At 44.8% G+C, this 13529-nt stretch overlaps 1 protein-coding gene across 4 annotated transcripts in view; it reads left to right on the top strand.

Moving 5' to 3' along the window:
* cops4 (COP9 constitutive photomorphogenic homolog subunit 4 (Arabidopsis)) overlaps nucleotides 1-13529 on the top strand; it is a 158135-nt gene that overhangs the window by 25095 nt on the left and 119511 nt on the right. For all 4 annotated transcript variants that reach the window (XR_011940182.1, XR_011940181.1, XM_072496347.1 and 1 more), the window contains exon 2: nucleotides 6787-6866. Coding sequence is in view for 2 of the 4 variants with exons in the window: in XM_072496347.1 (XP_072352448.1) it covers nucleotides 6787-6866 (80 nt within the window). In the remaining 2 variants the exon portion in view is untranslated. The remainder of the gene's footprint in view (nucleotides 1-6786; nucleotides 6867-13529) is intronic.

Genomic DNA, 13529 nt, shown 5'->3' with positions numbered 1-13529 from the left:
CTTTTTGTAGAGGGCTGCCTTTACCTTGATGAATCCTGCATGCCACTTGGCCAGCTCCATTCCCAAGTCGTGGTAAATGCGTACCTCACAATTCTCCTATCTGCTGCTCCTCTCCGCCGTGGCCCATCGCAGCATTCGTTCCCTGTCAGCAAGCCGGTGAAAGCGGACCACCAAGGCCTTCGGTCGGTCGCCCGTCCTAGGCTTCCTTGCGGGGGCTCTATGCGCCCCATCCAACTCCAGGGGTCGGGGGAAGGCCTCCAACCCCATCAGTGCCTCGAGCGTACCTTTCACGTATGCAACCACATCCGACCCCTCGCAGACCTCGGGGAGTCCAACGATCCTCAAATTCTGCCTCCTGGCTCTGTTCCCCAGCTCTTCAAGCTGCTCCTGCATCCTCCTCTGGCGGGCGTTCAGCTCTTCCACCTCGTGCTCCAGCAATGCCACCATGTCCGCCTGGCTGGAGAGCTTCACCTCGACCTCACTGAGCACCTTCTCCTGGACCGCCTGCGCCTCGACCATTCGGTCCATTACCGCCCTCATCGGGTCCAACGTGTCCCTCTTCAATTCGGCGAAGCAGTTCTGAAAAAAACTCCATCTGCTGCTCCCTTGGCCAGTGAGCCTCCGCTCCCTGGTCCCTGCCGTCCGCCCATGTTTTGCCGCCTGGCCTGGGGTCCCCGCTGCTCTCGCTTCGAGCCCTGCTGCTCCACCCGACCACTTCTGGTTCAGCTGCTCATACCCTTGGGGGGGGGGGGGGGGGGGGGGGGGGGCCATCGTCCCCTATCGTCCCCTCTCGTCCCCTCAACCTAACCAGGTTGCCAGATTCCGCAAAAGTCCGTTTAAAAGGTCCGTTTGCCCATCGCGGGCGGGAGCGATCCGACCTGCTTCCTCGAGGGCGCCACCGGAAGTCCCTTGTAGCGAACCTTTTTTAAAACCCTAGCATGCAGGTAAATAGATACATAGAAGATAGGAGCAGGAGGAGGCCTTTTGGCCCTTCGAGCCTGCTCCGCCATTCATCACGATCATGGCTGATCATCCAACTCAATAGCTTAATCCTGCTTTCTCCCCATAGCCTTTGATCCCATTCTCCCCAAGTGCAATATCCAGCCACCTCTTAAATATATTCAAAGTTTTAGTATCAACTACTTCCTGTGGTAATGAATTCCACAGGCTCACCACTCTTTGGCTGAAGAAATGTCTCCTTATCTCTGTCCAAAATGGTTTACCCTGAATCCTCAGGCTGTGAATCCTGGTTCTGGACACCCATCATTGGTAACATCTACCCTATTTAGTCCTGTTAGAATTTTATAAGTCTCTATGAGATCCCCCTCATTCTTCTGAACTCCAGCGAGAACAATCCCAACCTAGTCAATCTCTCCTCGTATGACAGTCCCGCCATCCCTGGAATCAGTCTGGTAAACCTTTGCTGCACTCCCTCGAGAGCAAGAACATCTTTCCTCAGAGAAGGAGACCAAAACTGCACACAATACTCCAAGTGTGGCCTCACCAAGGCCCTGTACAATTGCAGCAACACATCCCTGCTTCTATACTCGAAACCTCTTGCAATGAAGGCCAACATACCATTAGCCTTCTTTCCTGCCTGCTGCACCTGCATGCTTACCTTCAGTGAATGGTGCACAAGGACTCCCAGGTCCCGCTGCGCACTCTCCTCTCCCAATTTACAACCATTTAGGTAGTAATCTGCCTTCCTGTTTTTGCTTCCAAAATGAATAACCTCACACTTATCCAAATTATACTGCATCTGCCATTGGTTTGCCCACTTACCCAACTTGTCCAGATCTTGCTGTAGGATCCCTGCATCATCGTCACAATTCACCCTCCCACCTAATTTGGTATCATCTTCGAACTTTGAGATGTTACATTTTGTTCCCTCATCCAAATCATTAATATATATTGTGAATAGCTGGGGTCCCAGCACCGATACCTGCGGTACCCCACTGGTTACTGCCTGCCAATTTGAAAAGGACCCATTAATCCCTACTCTTTGTTTCCTCTCTGCCAACCAGTTTTCTATCCACCTTAATACATTTCCCCCAATCCCATGCGCTTTAATTTTGCACAATAATCTCTTATGCGGGACTTTGTCAAAAGCCTTCTGAAAGTCCAAATATACCACATCGACTGGCTCCCCCTTGTTGACTGTATTGGTTACCTCTTAAAAGAATTCCAATAGATTTGTCAAGACTGATTTTCCCTTCATAAATCCATGCTGACTCTGACTGATCCTGCCACTGCTTTCTAAATGTTCCGCTATAAAGTCCTTGATAATGGATTTAAGCATTTTCCCCACTACCAATGTTTGGCTTACTGGTCTATAATTCCCTGCTTTCTCTCTACCTCCCTTTTTGAATATCGGAGTGACGTGAGCTACTCTCCAATCTGCAGGGACAGTTCCAAAGTCTATAGAATCCCGGAAGATGACCACCAATGCATCCACTATTTCCAGAGCCAGGTTGTCGGGTCCAGTGGATTTGTTGCCATATACTACCACTAATTTCTCCAGTACTATTATTAATATTGATTGCATGTTCTCATTCTCACCAAATTAATGGTTCCCCATTATTTCGGGATGTTTTTATGTCTTCTACTGTGAAGCTAGATATTAGGTATTTGTTGAACGTCTCTGCCACTTTCTTTTTTTTATCACAATAGGAAGATATTAGGAACTTTAGTCCAAAAATGGGGCCCAGGATGTAGCAGGCAATTTAGGGGTTAAACAGACCAAGGGACAAGATTGCTAGCAGCAGAGTCAGAGGGATACACCCACAGCCTGAGTTGCCTTGTCCCATTCAGACTTGACCTCATTAGTCGAATACCTCGGTTCAGCCAGGATGATCTACTCAAGATCCATTGTCATTTGGAGCAACCTTGTTTGATCAGCCGTTATTCCATCACAGAATCTGATGACCTATTTGTCCATCAATGGTAGGTTAGTTGCACATCAATGGCATTGCTCTGTTCTTTTGTAGAAATGGAATGGGAAATCAGCCTGCCAAGATAATGATAATGGATTTGAGTCTGACCACCTCAGGGGAGAACTTTTGTTTTCGGGGGTATTGGAGCTTAGTGAGAGAGAGAGAGAAAGCTGATCTGAACAGTTACAGGCAGAAGGCTGTGGAAATAGATCAGAGAGGTCATGAAAGTTGCCATCAAGGTAAGCTTCGGAAAAGGGTTTAGAACAAATGTCCCTACCAGAAGAAAAATTGCTTTGTAAATGCAAGTATTGCCTTTGTCTGTTGGTGAAGGTGGAATGAGAGATGCATGTTCTGTTACAGAGTTGTTTAATGAGAGCTAGTGTGATCAAGTTAATAAACTACATGCAATCTGTTAGTGTTAGAGTTGAAGTCTAAAAGTTTAAATATTGTATTCTTTCCTTTTGTTTTAATAAAGTTTGTTTGTAAAATTACCAAGTCCTTATATTATCACACCTGGAACGAATCAATTTTTCCGCTTCATCTTAAAACTTTAAAAAGATATGGCAATCTGGTCCCGTCTCTTAGCTACCGTTGAGAGCTGACCAGGCTTCCGTAACCCTTTCCATTACAATTTCACCCTTCTCTGCCTCTTATGGGTCCACATTTACTTGAATTAATCTCTTCCTAGTCACATTTAAAAAAAATTTAGAGTACCCAATTCATTTTTTCCAATTAAGGGGCAATTTAATATGACCAATTGACCTACCCTGCACATCTTTGGGTTGTGGGGGCAAAACCCATGCAAACACGGGGAGAATGTGCAAACTCCACACGGACAGTGACCCAGAGCCAGGATCGAACCTGGGACCTCGGCGCCGTGAGGCAGCAATGCTAACCACTGTGCCACCGTGTTACCCTCAAGCCACCTTTTCTGTGAGTTTTTTGTGCCGTAAGGAAATGCATATTTGTAGCAAGTAATGTAACAAAAAATGTAAATGTCACCACAGTCCCAGAGGACCCTAAGCTATTCACCCTTTTGAGAGCTGACTGGTGGTGATTTAACCTGAGGGTCATCACACCTTGGGGGAGGGGCAAAGTTGAGAAGGCGGAGCCTTCATGAATAACCCCGTGTATACATTTTTTCAATGTAGTTTACCAATCGACCGTAACCACTTGGCTCTCATTCGTTGTAGTTTGCTTTGTTTAGATTTAAGACCCTAATTTCAGAGTTACTTTGAAATTATTTTTAAAAATTAATTTAGAGTATCCAATTCTTTTTTCCAATTAAGGGACAATTTAGCGTGGCCAATTCACCGACCTTGCACATCGTTTTGGGTTAGGGGGGTGAGACCCACGCAGACACGGAAAGAATGTGCAAAAGTCATTTTCAAATTCTATATGTCATCTCATTTATCTAGAGGTCTCTTTACTATAAGATTATTAAATAACACTTTCTCATTGCACAATACGAGATCCAAAATAACCAGTTCCCTAGTTGGTTTCTTAATATACCGATCGAGAACAGTGTTTTTGAAATCTTTTTGCCCGGGATCCATTTTTACCAACCGGTCATCTTGCCGGCCAATCTGCGCGACCCACACCACCCAAACTTCACAACCACCATTTTATGCTTACCTTTAATGCAACAGGTGAGCCTGCTTGGTCCTCACGATCTCACTTGCTTTGTCACTCAATGTTACATTTCCTGCTAAGGACTTCAGCTGACGATTTAAGTTCTCACTGCATCAGTTGAAAAGAATCAGGATGTTTGTCGTCGAACTCACCATGCTTAGTCTTCAAAAGACTTTTAAGTTTTGAGGGTTTAAACTTTCATTTGCCAGTGCTTCCCTGTGTATAATACATGGGCTTCACATCATTTACATTAGCACAATTAATAAAACCATACATTAAAAAATAATCATTTGATTGCTTTATTCTTGATTTCAGCTTCTACTTAAAAGGCTGTTCACCAGAGGCCCTGGAGCTCACACCAGCTCTACATTGTCCTGCTAGAGGGCGGTATTCCCCCCCCCCCCCCGGCTTGGTGGGAGAATCGCGGGGGCGCAGCGCGAATCGTGCCACGCCGCCCCGACCCCCGCACGCGATTCTCCACCCCCCCCCCCCCGAAACCAGCACCGCGCAAATCGTGCCGGACCGCTCGGAGAATCGGCGAGTGGCGATTCTCCGGCCTGGATGGGCCGAGTGGCCGTGCATAAATGGCCTGGTCCCGCTGGCGCCGTCCACACCTGGTCACTGCCAGCGGGTACTCGGCACGAAGGCTTGGGGGGGCGGCCTCTGGGGGGGGCCTCCGGAGTGGCCTGGTACGTGATCGGGACCAACCGATTGGCCTCTCTGTCGACGGGCCTCCTTTCTTCCGCTAGCGAGCCTGGACCCATCCGCCATGTTTGTGCGGGGCGAGGACGGCCACCGCGCATGCACTAGTTGACGCCGGCTCAACTGTGCATGCGCGGGACCCAAGGCGCTGCTTCTTTTACACGGCGCCGGGTCTCTGACGCCCCGCCGAGGCCGCACCCCCGTAAATCACGCGACGCCCCTACTAGCCCCACGGAGGGGGGAGAATAGGGATCTGAGAACACTTCGGTTTTTACTCCGGCGTCGGCATTTAGACTCGCGTTGGGAGAATCCTGCCGATAGATTCTCCTGAGCCGCTCGTTCCAGATTTTGTTGTGAGACCTTGGCCTGTTTCTGTCTCTGGCCCTCTCTTCCTTATTACGAAACGTTCCATTTTAAATTCTTCAGTCCTGTTGCTTGCCTGCTGCTAAAGAAATGGAGGAATCTCTCTTCAGCTCAGGGCACATGACATCAGTGTATAGGGCTCACGACCTGCTCTCTGCCACCACTCCAGGCCGGATTGCATCGATTAAAAAAAATAAAAAGATCCGCTGTTGGGTCAGAGTGCTGTCGTCCGGGGGATACGGTCTGCCCTGCTGGGCTCCGGGCCTGCACATTGCTGAGGGGGGCATGCATGTGCAGGGTGGACGGCAGTTTTGAAAGCTGGTCGCGGCCATTCTTGATTCTATGATTTACGGCAAAAGCTCATTGTAACATTAACTGAATGCTATCATAGATTATCATAGGATTTACAGTGCAGAAGGAGGCCATTCGGCCCATCGAGTCTGCACCGGCTCTTGGAAAGAGCACCCTACCCAAGGTCAACACCTCCACCCTACCCCATAACCCAGTAACCCCACCCAACACTAAGGGCAATTATGGACACTAAGGGCAATTTATCATGGCCAATCCACCTATGACACTGCTCCAAAAGTGTATTAAAAGCCTTGTTTTCAAATTCCTGTGAATTTATGAACCAACGTTCAGTTTTGTATTAAAGACATCATAGAATCCCTACTGTGTAGTAGGAGGCCATTCGGACCATTGAGTGTCTGCACCAACCCTCTCCAGGCCCACTCCCCGCCCTATCCCCGTAACCCCACCTAATCTTTGGACACTGAGGGTTAATTTAGCATGGCCAATCCACTTAAAATGCACATCTTTGGACTGTGGGAGGAAACCCACGGAGCCAGAACGGAGAACATACAAACTCCACACAGACAGTGACCAAAGGTCGGAATCGAACGCGGGTCCATGGCGCTCTGAGGCAGCAGTGCTAACCACTGTGTCACCGTGCTGTCCATTTTTTAAGAAGGAGGCCATTTGGCCCATTAAGTCTGCATCAGTTAGCTTTAATGAGAATTAGTTTATAAAATCAGAAATTACAGTATTTTGAAAAATGATGTCACTTTCCATAAAAATCCCAAAGTACAATTTTGTGTAAGGACTATTATTTTTGTAAGGAGATTGATTCCAGACAGCTTTTTGTCCCCTTTAATAGGTATCGGCAGATCCTGGAGAAAGCCTTGCAATTAACAGGGGCTGAGCAACTGGAGGCTTTGAAGGCCTTTGTCGAAGCTAGTGAGTACTGTGTTTTCTAATATACATTGTGTACCATATTCATCAAAGATTGTATTATGTATTATATGCTTTTTTTTCAATAATCTGACAAAAAATATCCCCACACCCTCCCTGTTTGAGGTGGCTCTCTTCCTCTGTCCAATTGTCCAAGTTCGAACAAAGAATCTTCTCATCTGCACTCAGCTCAAGATGACACTTTTCTTACCTTGTTCCCCCTTTCACCCTCCAATTTTGTTCCCTTACTGCAACTTGCCCCATCACCACTCCCCCCAATTTTGGAGTGGCGATCTCTTTGTGCAGCTCATCCTACCTGCTGACCAAAGTAACTAATTATTACTGTATGCATTTGGCTTGAACTTTCTCAATACCATGAGGCATTTGGGCAGGTGTGTGCGCTTAATTTGCCATGGTGTGATAGTTGCATTGTTTTTATTCAGTGGTTGAGGATGCAGTTTATGGGAACCAGGACAGGTTATTTTGCTTCAGCACGTCGGGTTTGTTTTAGTAAGTAAGGCGGTTGGTATTTTCCTTGAGGGGGTTTGGGGTTGTTGCAGTTGGTATTAGTTTGTTTCATCATTGAAAGGGAGACTTTCCACTCATGCTTTCTGTTTTTAATCCCCATGTTTATTTCTCAAATCAAGCTTACCACGTCTTTAGGTGTACAATCATCTTCACACAAAAATTCGAAGTGGATGATGCTTCTTTGTTTCCCCCTGAGGTCCCCAGCACCAACGATGTCAGCCTTTCATCAGTTCAATTCATGCCACGTGATAACAGAAAAAGACTGAGAGCACTGGTTGCCATCTGCCCCCAACAACATTCCATCTGCCATGCTCCTGAACTAGTTCTAGCACAGCTAAGACTGCATTGTGAAATTTCCCTAGATTTGTCCTGTCCATAGATTTGTCCAAGACAAATCCAATCTGGCCAATAACCCCTCCATTTGTGTACCCTCAATCATCATCAAAGTGATAGAAGGTGTTTTGGACAGTGCTATTGTGGTACTTACTCAGCTCACTGATGCTCACTTTAGGTTTTGCCATAAACACTAGATTTCACACCTCATCACAGCCTTAATCCAAGCATGGACAAAAGAGTTGACTTCCAGAGGTCAGGTGAGAGTGATTACCCATAACATCAAGGTAGTATTTGACCAATTGTGGTATCAAGGAGTCGTAGTAAAAAGTAAGTTATTGGAGATAAAACTCTCCACTGGCTGGAATCATACCCGGCACAAATAAAATTACATAGGCTTGAGGACAGATGTGGCCCGTATAGACTGGCAGGAAGGCTAAAAGGTGGGATAGCTGATGAGCAGTGGCAGTTGTATACTCAATTCCTCACAACTAAAATATATCCCAGTGAGGAAGAAAGATGGGAAGAGGGGTAAAAACGATCCATGGCTAAGCAAGGAGGTCAAAGACAAAAACTAAGCTATATCATATTGCAAAGGCCAGTGGCAGGCTGGAAGATTGGGAAACTATCAAGCATAAACAAAGGGATACTAAAAAAGTAATAAAAAATTACGGAAAATAACCTAGCACAGAATATCAAAAAGGACAGCAAAAGCTTCTGCAGGTACATAAAAGAGAAAAGAGTCGCTAAGGTGAATGTTGGCCCCTTGGAAGATGAAACTGGTGAGTTAATAGTGGGGAACACCGAAATGGCAGAGATGCTAAATGAGTACTTTGCCTCAGTTTTCCTATAGGAATGGGCATTTCAGAGGGAATAGAAAGGGTGTAACTTGGAACCAACAGCATCAATAGGGAAATGATACTCAACAAACTCTTGGGATTGAGGGCAGACAAGTTCCCAGGGCCTAATGGCCTACATCCGAGGATGTTAAAGGAAGTGGCAGCAGAGATAGTGGATCCATTGGTTATAGTATTCTAAAATTCCATGGACAGGGAAAGGTTCCAGTAGATTGGAAAAATGCTAACGTAACGCCCTTCAAAAAGGGAGGGGGGCAGAATGTGGGAAATTACAGACCAGTTAGTTTAACATCTTTTGTTGGAAAATTGTTAGAATCAATTATCAAGGACGTAATATCAGGACATTTGGAAAGGCAAAGCGCTATCCATCAGAGTCAGCATGGTATTATGAAAGGAAAATCATGTTTGACTAATTTGCTTGAGTTCTTCGAAGATGTAACAAACAAAGTGGATAATGGAGATCCTGTAGATGTGGTATATCTGGACTACTGGAAGGCGTTTGATAAGATGCTACACGTAAGGTTAATTCACAAGGTGAGATCACATGGGATTAGGGATAGTTTATTAGCTTGGATAGAAGACTGGCTGACGGACAGGAGACAGAGTCGGGATAAATGGGTCTTTTTCTGAATGGCAAGATGTAACTAGTGGGGTGCCACAGGGTTTGGACCTTGGGCCCCAGCCATTTACAATCTATATTAATTGGCTTGGATACAGGGATAGAAGGTTCGATAGTCAAATTTGCAGATGACACAAAAATAGGTGGGACAGTAAGTTGTAAAGAGGAAATAAGAATCTTACAAATTGATATAGATTGGTTAGGAGAGTGGGCCAAAATGTGGCAGATGGAGTTTAATGTGCACAAATGTGAGGTCATGCATTTTGGTCGAAAAAATGGAAAGGCAACTTATTATCTAAATGGGGAGAGACTTTGGGGTGCTCCGTTGCAGAGGGATCTGGGTGACTTTGTGCATGAGTCACAGAAAACATTCATGCAATTGCAGCTGATAAGGAAAGCAAATGGAATGTTGGCATTTATAGCAAAAGGAATTGAGTATAAAGGTAAGGAAGTGTTGCAACTATACAAGGCATTGGTAAGACCTCACCTGGAGAATTGTGTACAGGTTTGGTCCCCTTATTTGAGGAAAGATGTAGTGGCATTGGTGTCAGTTCAGAGGAATTTCACTCGATTGGTTCCAGAGATGAGGGGTTTGTCGTATGAGGAGAGATTGAACAGTTTAGGCCTATACTCTCTAGAGTTTAGAAGAATAAGGGGAGATCAAATCGAGATATACAAGGTGCTAAAAGGTATGGATAAAGTAGACGTGGAGCAGATGCTTCCTCTTGTGGGGCATTCTAAAATGAGAGGTCATAACCTTAGAATAAGAGGTAGCAAATTTAAAACAGACTTGAGGGGGAAGCTACTTCTCCCAATGGGTTGAGCATCTCTGGAATTCACTACCCCAGAGTGCGGTGGATGCAGGGTCAGTGAGTAAATTTAAGGAGGAGTTAGATTTTTAATTGGTAATGGTTGAAGGGTTATGGAGAACGGGCAGGACAGTGGAGTTGAGGCCAGAATGGATCAGCCATGATCACATTGAAGGTGTTTAGGCTCGGGAGGCTAAATTGCCTACTCCTGCTCCTAGTTCATGTGTTCTAGGGAGGAGATGCTCTGGCTGATTTTGCAATCCAGCTCTTGGTCTGTAGCATTGTAGGGAGCAGATGAGGAACATATCAGCCATGATAGAATGATGGAGAAGACTCGATGAGCTGAAAGGCCTAATTCTGCTCCTATATCTAAATCTAAATACGGTTGTGGTTGTTCGTCACCAATCATCTCAGCCCCAGGACATTGCTGCAGGAGTTCCTAATGGTAGTCCCAGACACAACCATCTTTTGTTGCTTCATCAATGACCTTTCCGCCTTAATAAAGTCAGAAGTTGGGATGTTCACTATTTCACAGTGATCGGTTCCATCTGCAACTCCTCAGATAATGATGCCCATGCTTGTATTCAACATAATTTAGACAAAACCAGGCTTGGGGTGTCAACCAATAAATGTCAGGCAATGGCCATCTCCAATAAGAGAGAATCTAACCATTTCCTATGACATTCAACAGCATTAACATCACTGAATCCCCCATCATCTACATATTGGTGGGGTCTCACCATTGAACAGAGACCTAACTAGATCAGTCACGTAAATCCTGTGATTACAAGAACATATCAGAGGCTGGAACTTTGGCAGCAAATAATCTGCCTCCTGACTTCCCAAAGCCTGTCCACCATTTACAAGGTATAAGTTTGGAGTGTTGTGAACTAAAATGTCTGGATGACTGCAACTCCAGCAACACTCCAGAAGCTCGACACCAGCCACTTAATTTGCACCAAGTCTGGACATCCACTCTCTCTATCACTGGCGCACTGTCGCAATTGTGTGTACCATCTATAAGATGCTATGCAGCAAATTTTCAAGGCTCCTTTAACAGTACCGTTGAAATCCACAAGCTCTACCACCAACAAGAAACAGGCACATGAGAACACCACCATTAACTAGCAAGTTCTCCTCCAAGTCACACGCAATCCTGATTGATTGACATCCTTCCATCTGTGAGAGATGATGGGAATGCAGCCTCAGAACGCTGGTGAGGTCAGATGAGATTAGCTGCTGTACTTGTTTTGATGGCTGAACAAGCTGCTTCTGGAAAAGCAAAGTCTGCCACACATGAAGTTGTCCCATGCTCGTGCTGTGGGATGACCACTGCTGATGCCTTGTTTACCGGGCTGCCATCTGCTGTGGAGCTTCTGAAACCCCACGTCATGCTGGTGACAAACCCCTGCCCACAACTGGTGCCATCACTTGGATTGGTTTTCAGTTACATTTTCCCACTTTTTGGGATTGCTGTTAGGAAAGTGGGAACATAGGAAATAGGAACAGAAGTAGGCCATTCAGACGCACAAGCCTTCTCCGCCTATCAATTAGACCATAGCTGATCTTCTGCCTGGGTGTTATTTTCTGCACCATACCCTTGATGTCTGTACCGTCTCAAAATCTGTTGATCTCTGTCTTCAACATATTCAATGACTGAGCTGCCACAGCCTTCTGGGGTTGAGAATTCCAAAGATTTACCAACCTTTGTATTTTTAAAATCAATTCATGGGATATGGATGTCACTGGTTAGGCCAGCATTTATTGCTCATCCCTTATTGAGTGGGGTGAGCTTCCTTCCGAAACCGCTGCAGTCCCTGAGGTGTTGGTACACCCACAGTGCGGTTAGGGAGGGAGTTCCCGGTTTTGACCCAGCAACAGCGAAGGAATGACACTGTATTTCCAAGTCAGGATGGTGAGTGGAAACCTTCACTTGGTGGTGTTCCCTGTGTCTGCTGCCCATGTCCTTCTAGATGATAGTGGTCGTGAGTTTGGTAGGTACTGTCTCAGGAGGCTTGGTGAGTTCCTGCAATGAATCTTGTATGTAGATGATACGCAGTGGATGAGCAGTAATTTATTTCAACTAAATATTGGGAGGGTTGAAGCCATTGTTTTCATTCCCCAGCTGTTGATTCCATGACTTATTTAAATAAATTAATTTACTTAGTTTAGTTGGTCTACATTTCTAAAACTAAGTACTTCCAATAGATGTGGAGTTTAGACAACAGTCTTTCAGAAAATCTGTTTAAGAATCAGACAACTGTGTGGTTTACTGCAGGGTATTGGGACTGACTATTTATATACCTGGTGACATCAGTGGAGGGTATCAATTAAGAATACAATGCAGAATTAAACTGCTTTTGGCTTGTGTGCAATTTGTGCTATTGTTTCTTGGCTTCGGTATGTTACATAAGCCCAGTGACAATGTTGCTTTCTTAAAAATTAGAGATGATTTTTGTTTCTCATCAAATGCATTGAATTGCCCTGAATGATTTGGGGCTAGATTATGCAAAACAACATTTTTTAAGTCTATAAAAATCTCAGGTTTAGAAAGTTGATTTATTTGCATAATAAATGTATCCATGGTCAATCATGTTTTAAGTTTTCAACATGAAAGAGTGTTGTCAAATGCTAACTTCAGTGTGTGTTGTATTCAGAATAATAAACTCCTCTGTCGTACAGATTATGTTTTTGGATCTTTTCCATGCTTCTCACTCAAGATTATTTTGGCTCTCTTGATTTAGATCATAATAAGCAATCCCCAACTCCTTATTCTCTCAACAATGTCTAAACAAGTCTTGAGAACTAGTTACATTTTCAATAATAACTGGAATACCAAAGTCTAGTCTTCAAAAGCATCACATGGTGTCATTTTAAGTTTAAGATACAAAACAAAGATGCGTAATTTAACATTAACAGAAGGAAGGCTATTATTGTCAAGTAGAAAATAAATTAATTCTAAGCAATCTGTAATAAAGAAACATTTTTCCCTCTCGTAATCCTTTCTGACTGTGGGATTTCTACCTTGAGAAGGTTCCAATTGATTTCATTATTTTGTACCAACTCAACTTAATCAATATAGTCAAGTGTCCCTCCATCCTGCTCCTTTTTCTGGCTTGTATTGATTGTCATAACTTCCACTCTAATCCAAAATTAGTTCCAGCCATATTGAATTGGACAAATTACGTCATATGTGTTACATCAAAATGCCATTCAACAATTTGTTTTGGATTCAGGGTTTTTTTTGCAGTTGACATCAAGCATCCAGTCTACTAAAATAGGATTTAAAGGTACAGGCACCAAGCCGAACCTAAACAAAACACAACATTTCTGTCTGTGGCCTGTGTTAAAAGCCTGTAGAAATGATGTAACATAAGATTACAATTTTCTCGTGTTGTATCCGTGGTGCGGCACGGTGGACCAGTGGTTAGCACTGCTGTCTCACAGCTTCAGGGACCCGGGTTCAATTCCGGCTTTGGGAGACTGTCAGTGTGCAATTTGCACGTTCTCCCCGTGTCTGCAT

The sequence above is a fragment of the Scyliorhinus torazame genome, chromosome 3, assembly GCF_047496885.1.
Source record: "Scyliorhinus torazame isolate Kashiwa2021f chromosome 3, sScyTor2.1, whole genome shotgun sequence".
NCBI classification, from domain to species: domain Eukaryota; kingdom Metazoa; phylum Chordata; class Chondrichthyes; order Carcharhiniformes; family Scyliorhinidae; genus Scyliorhinus; species Scyliorhinus torazame.
The sequence above is the reverse complement of the archived record's forward strand: the minus strand, read 5'-3'. Positions and strand labels throughout refer to the sequence as shown.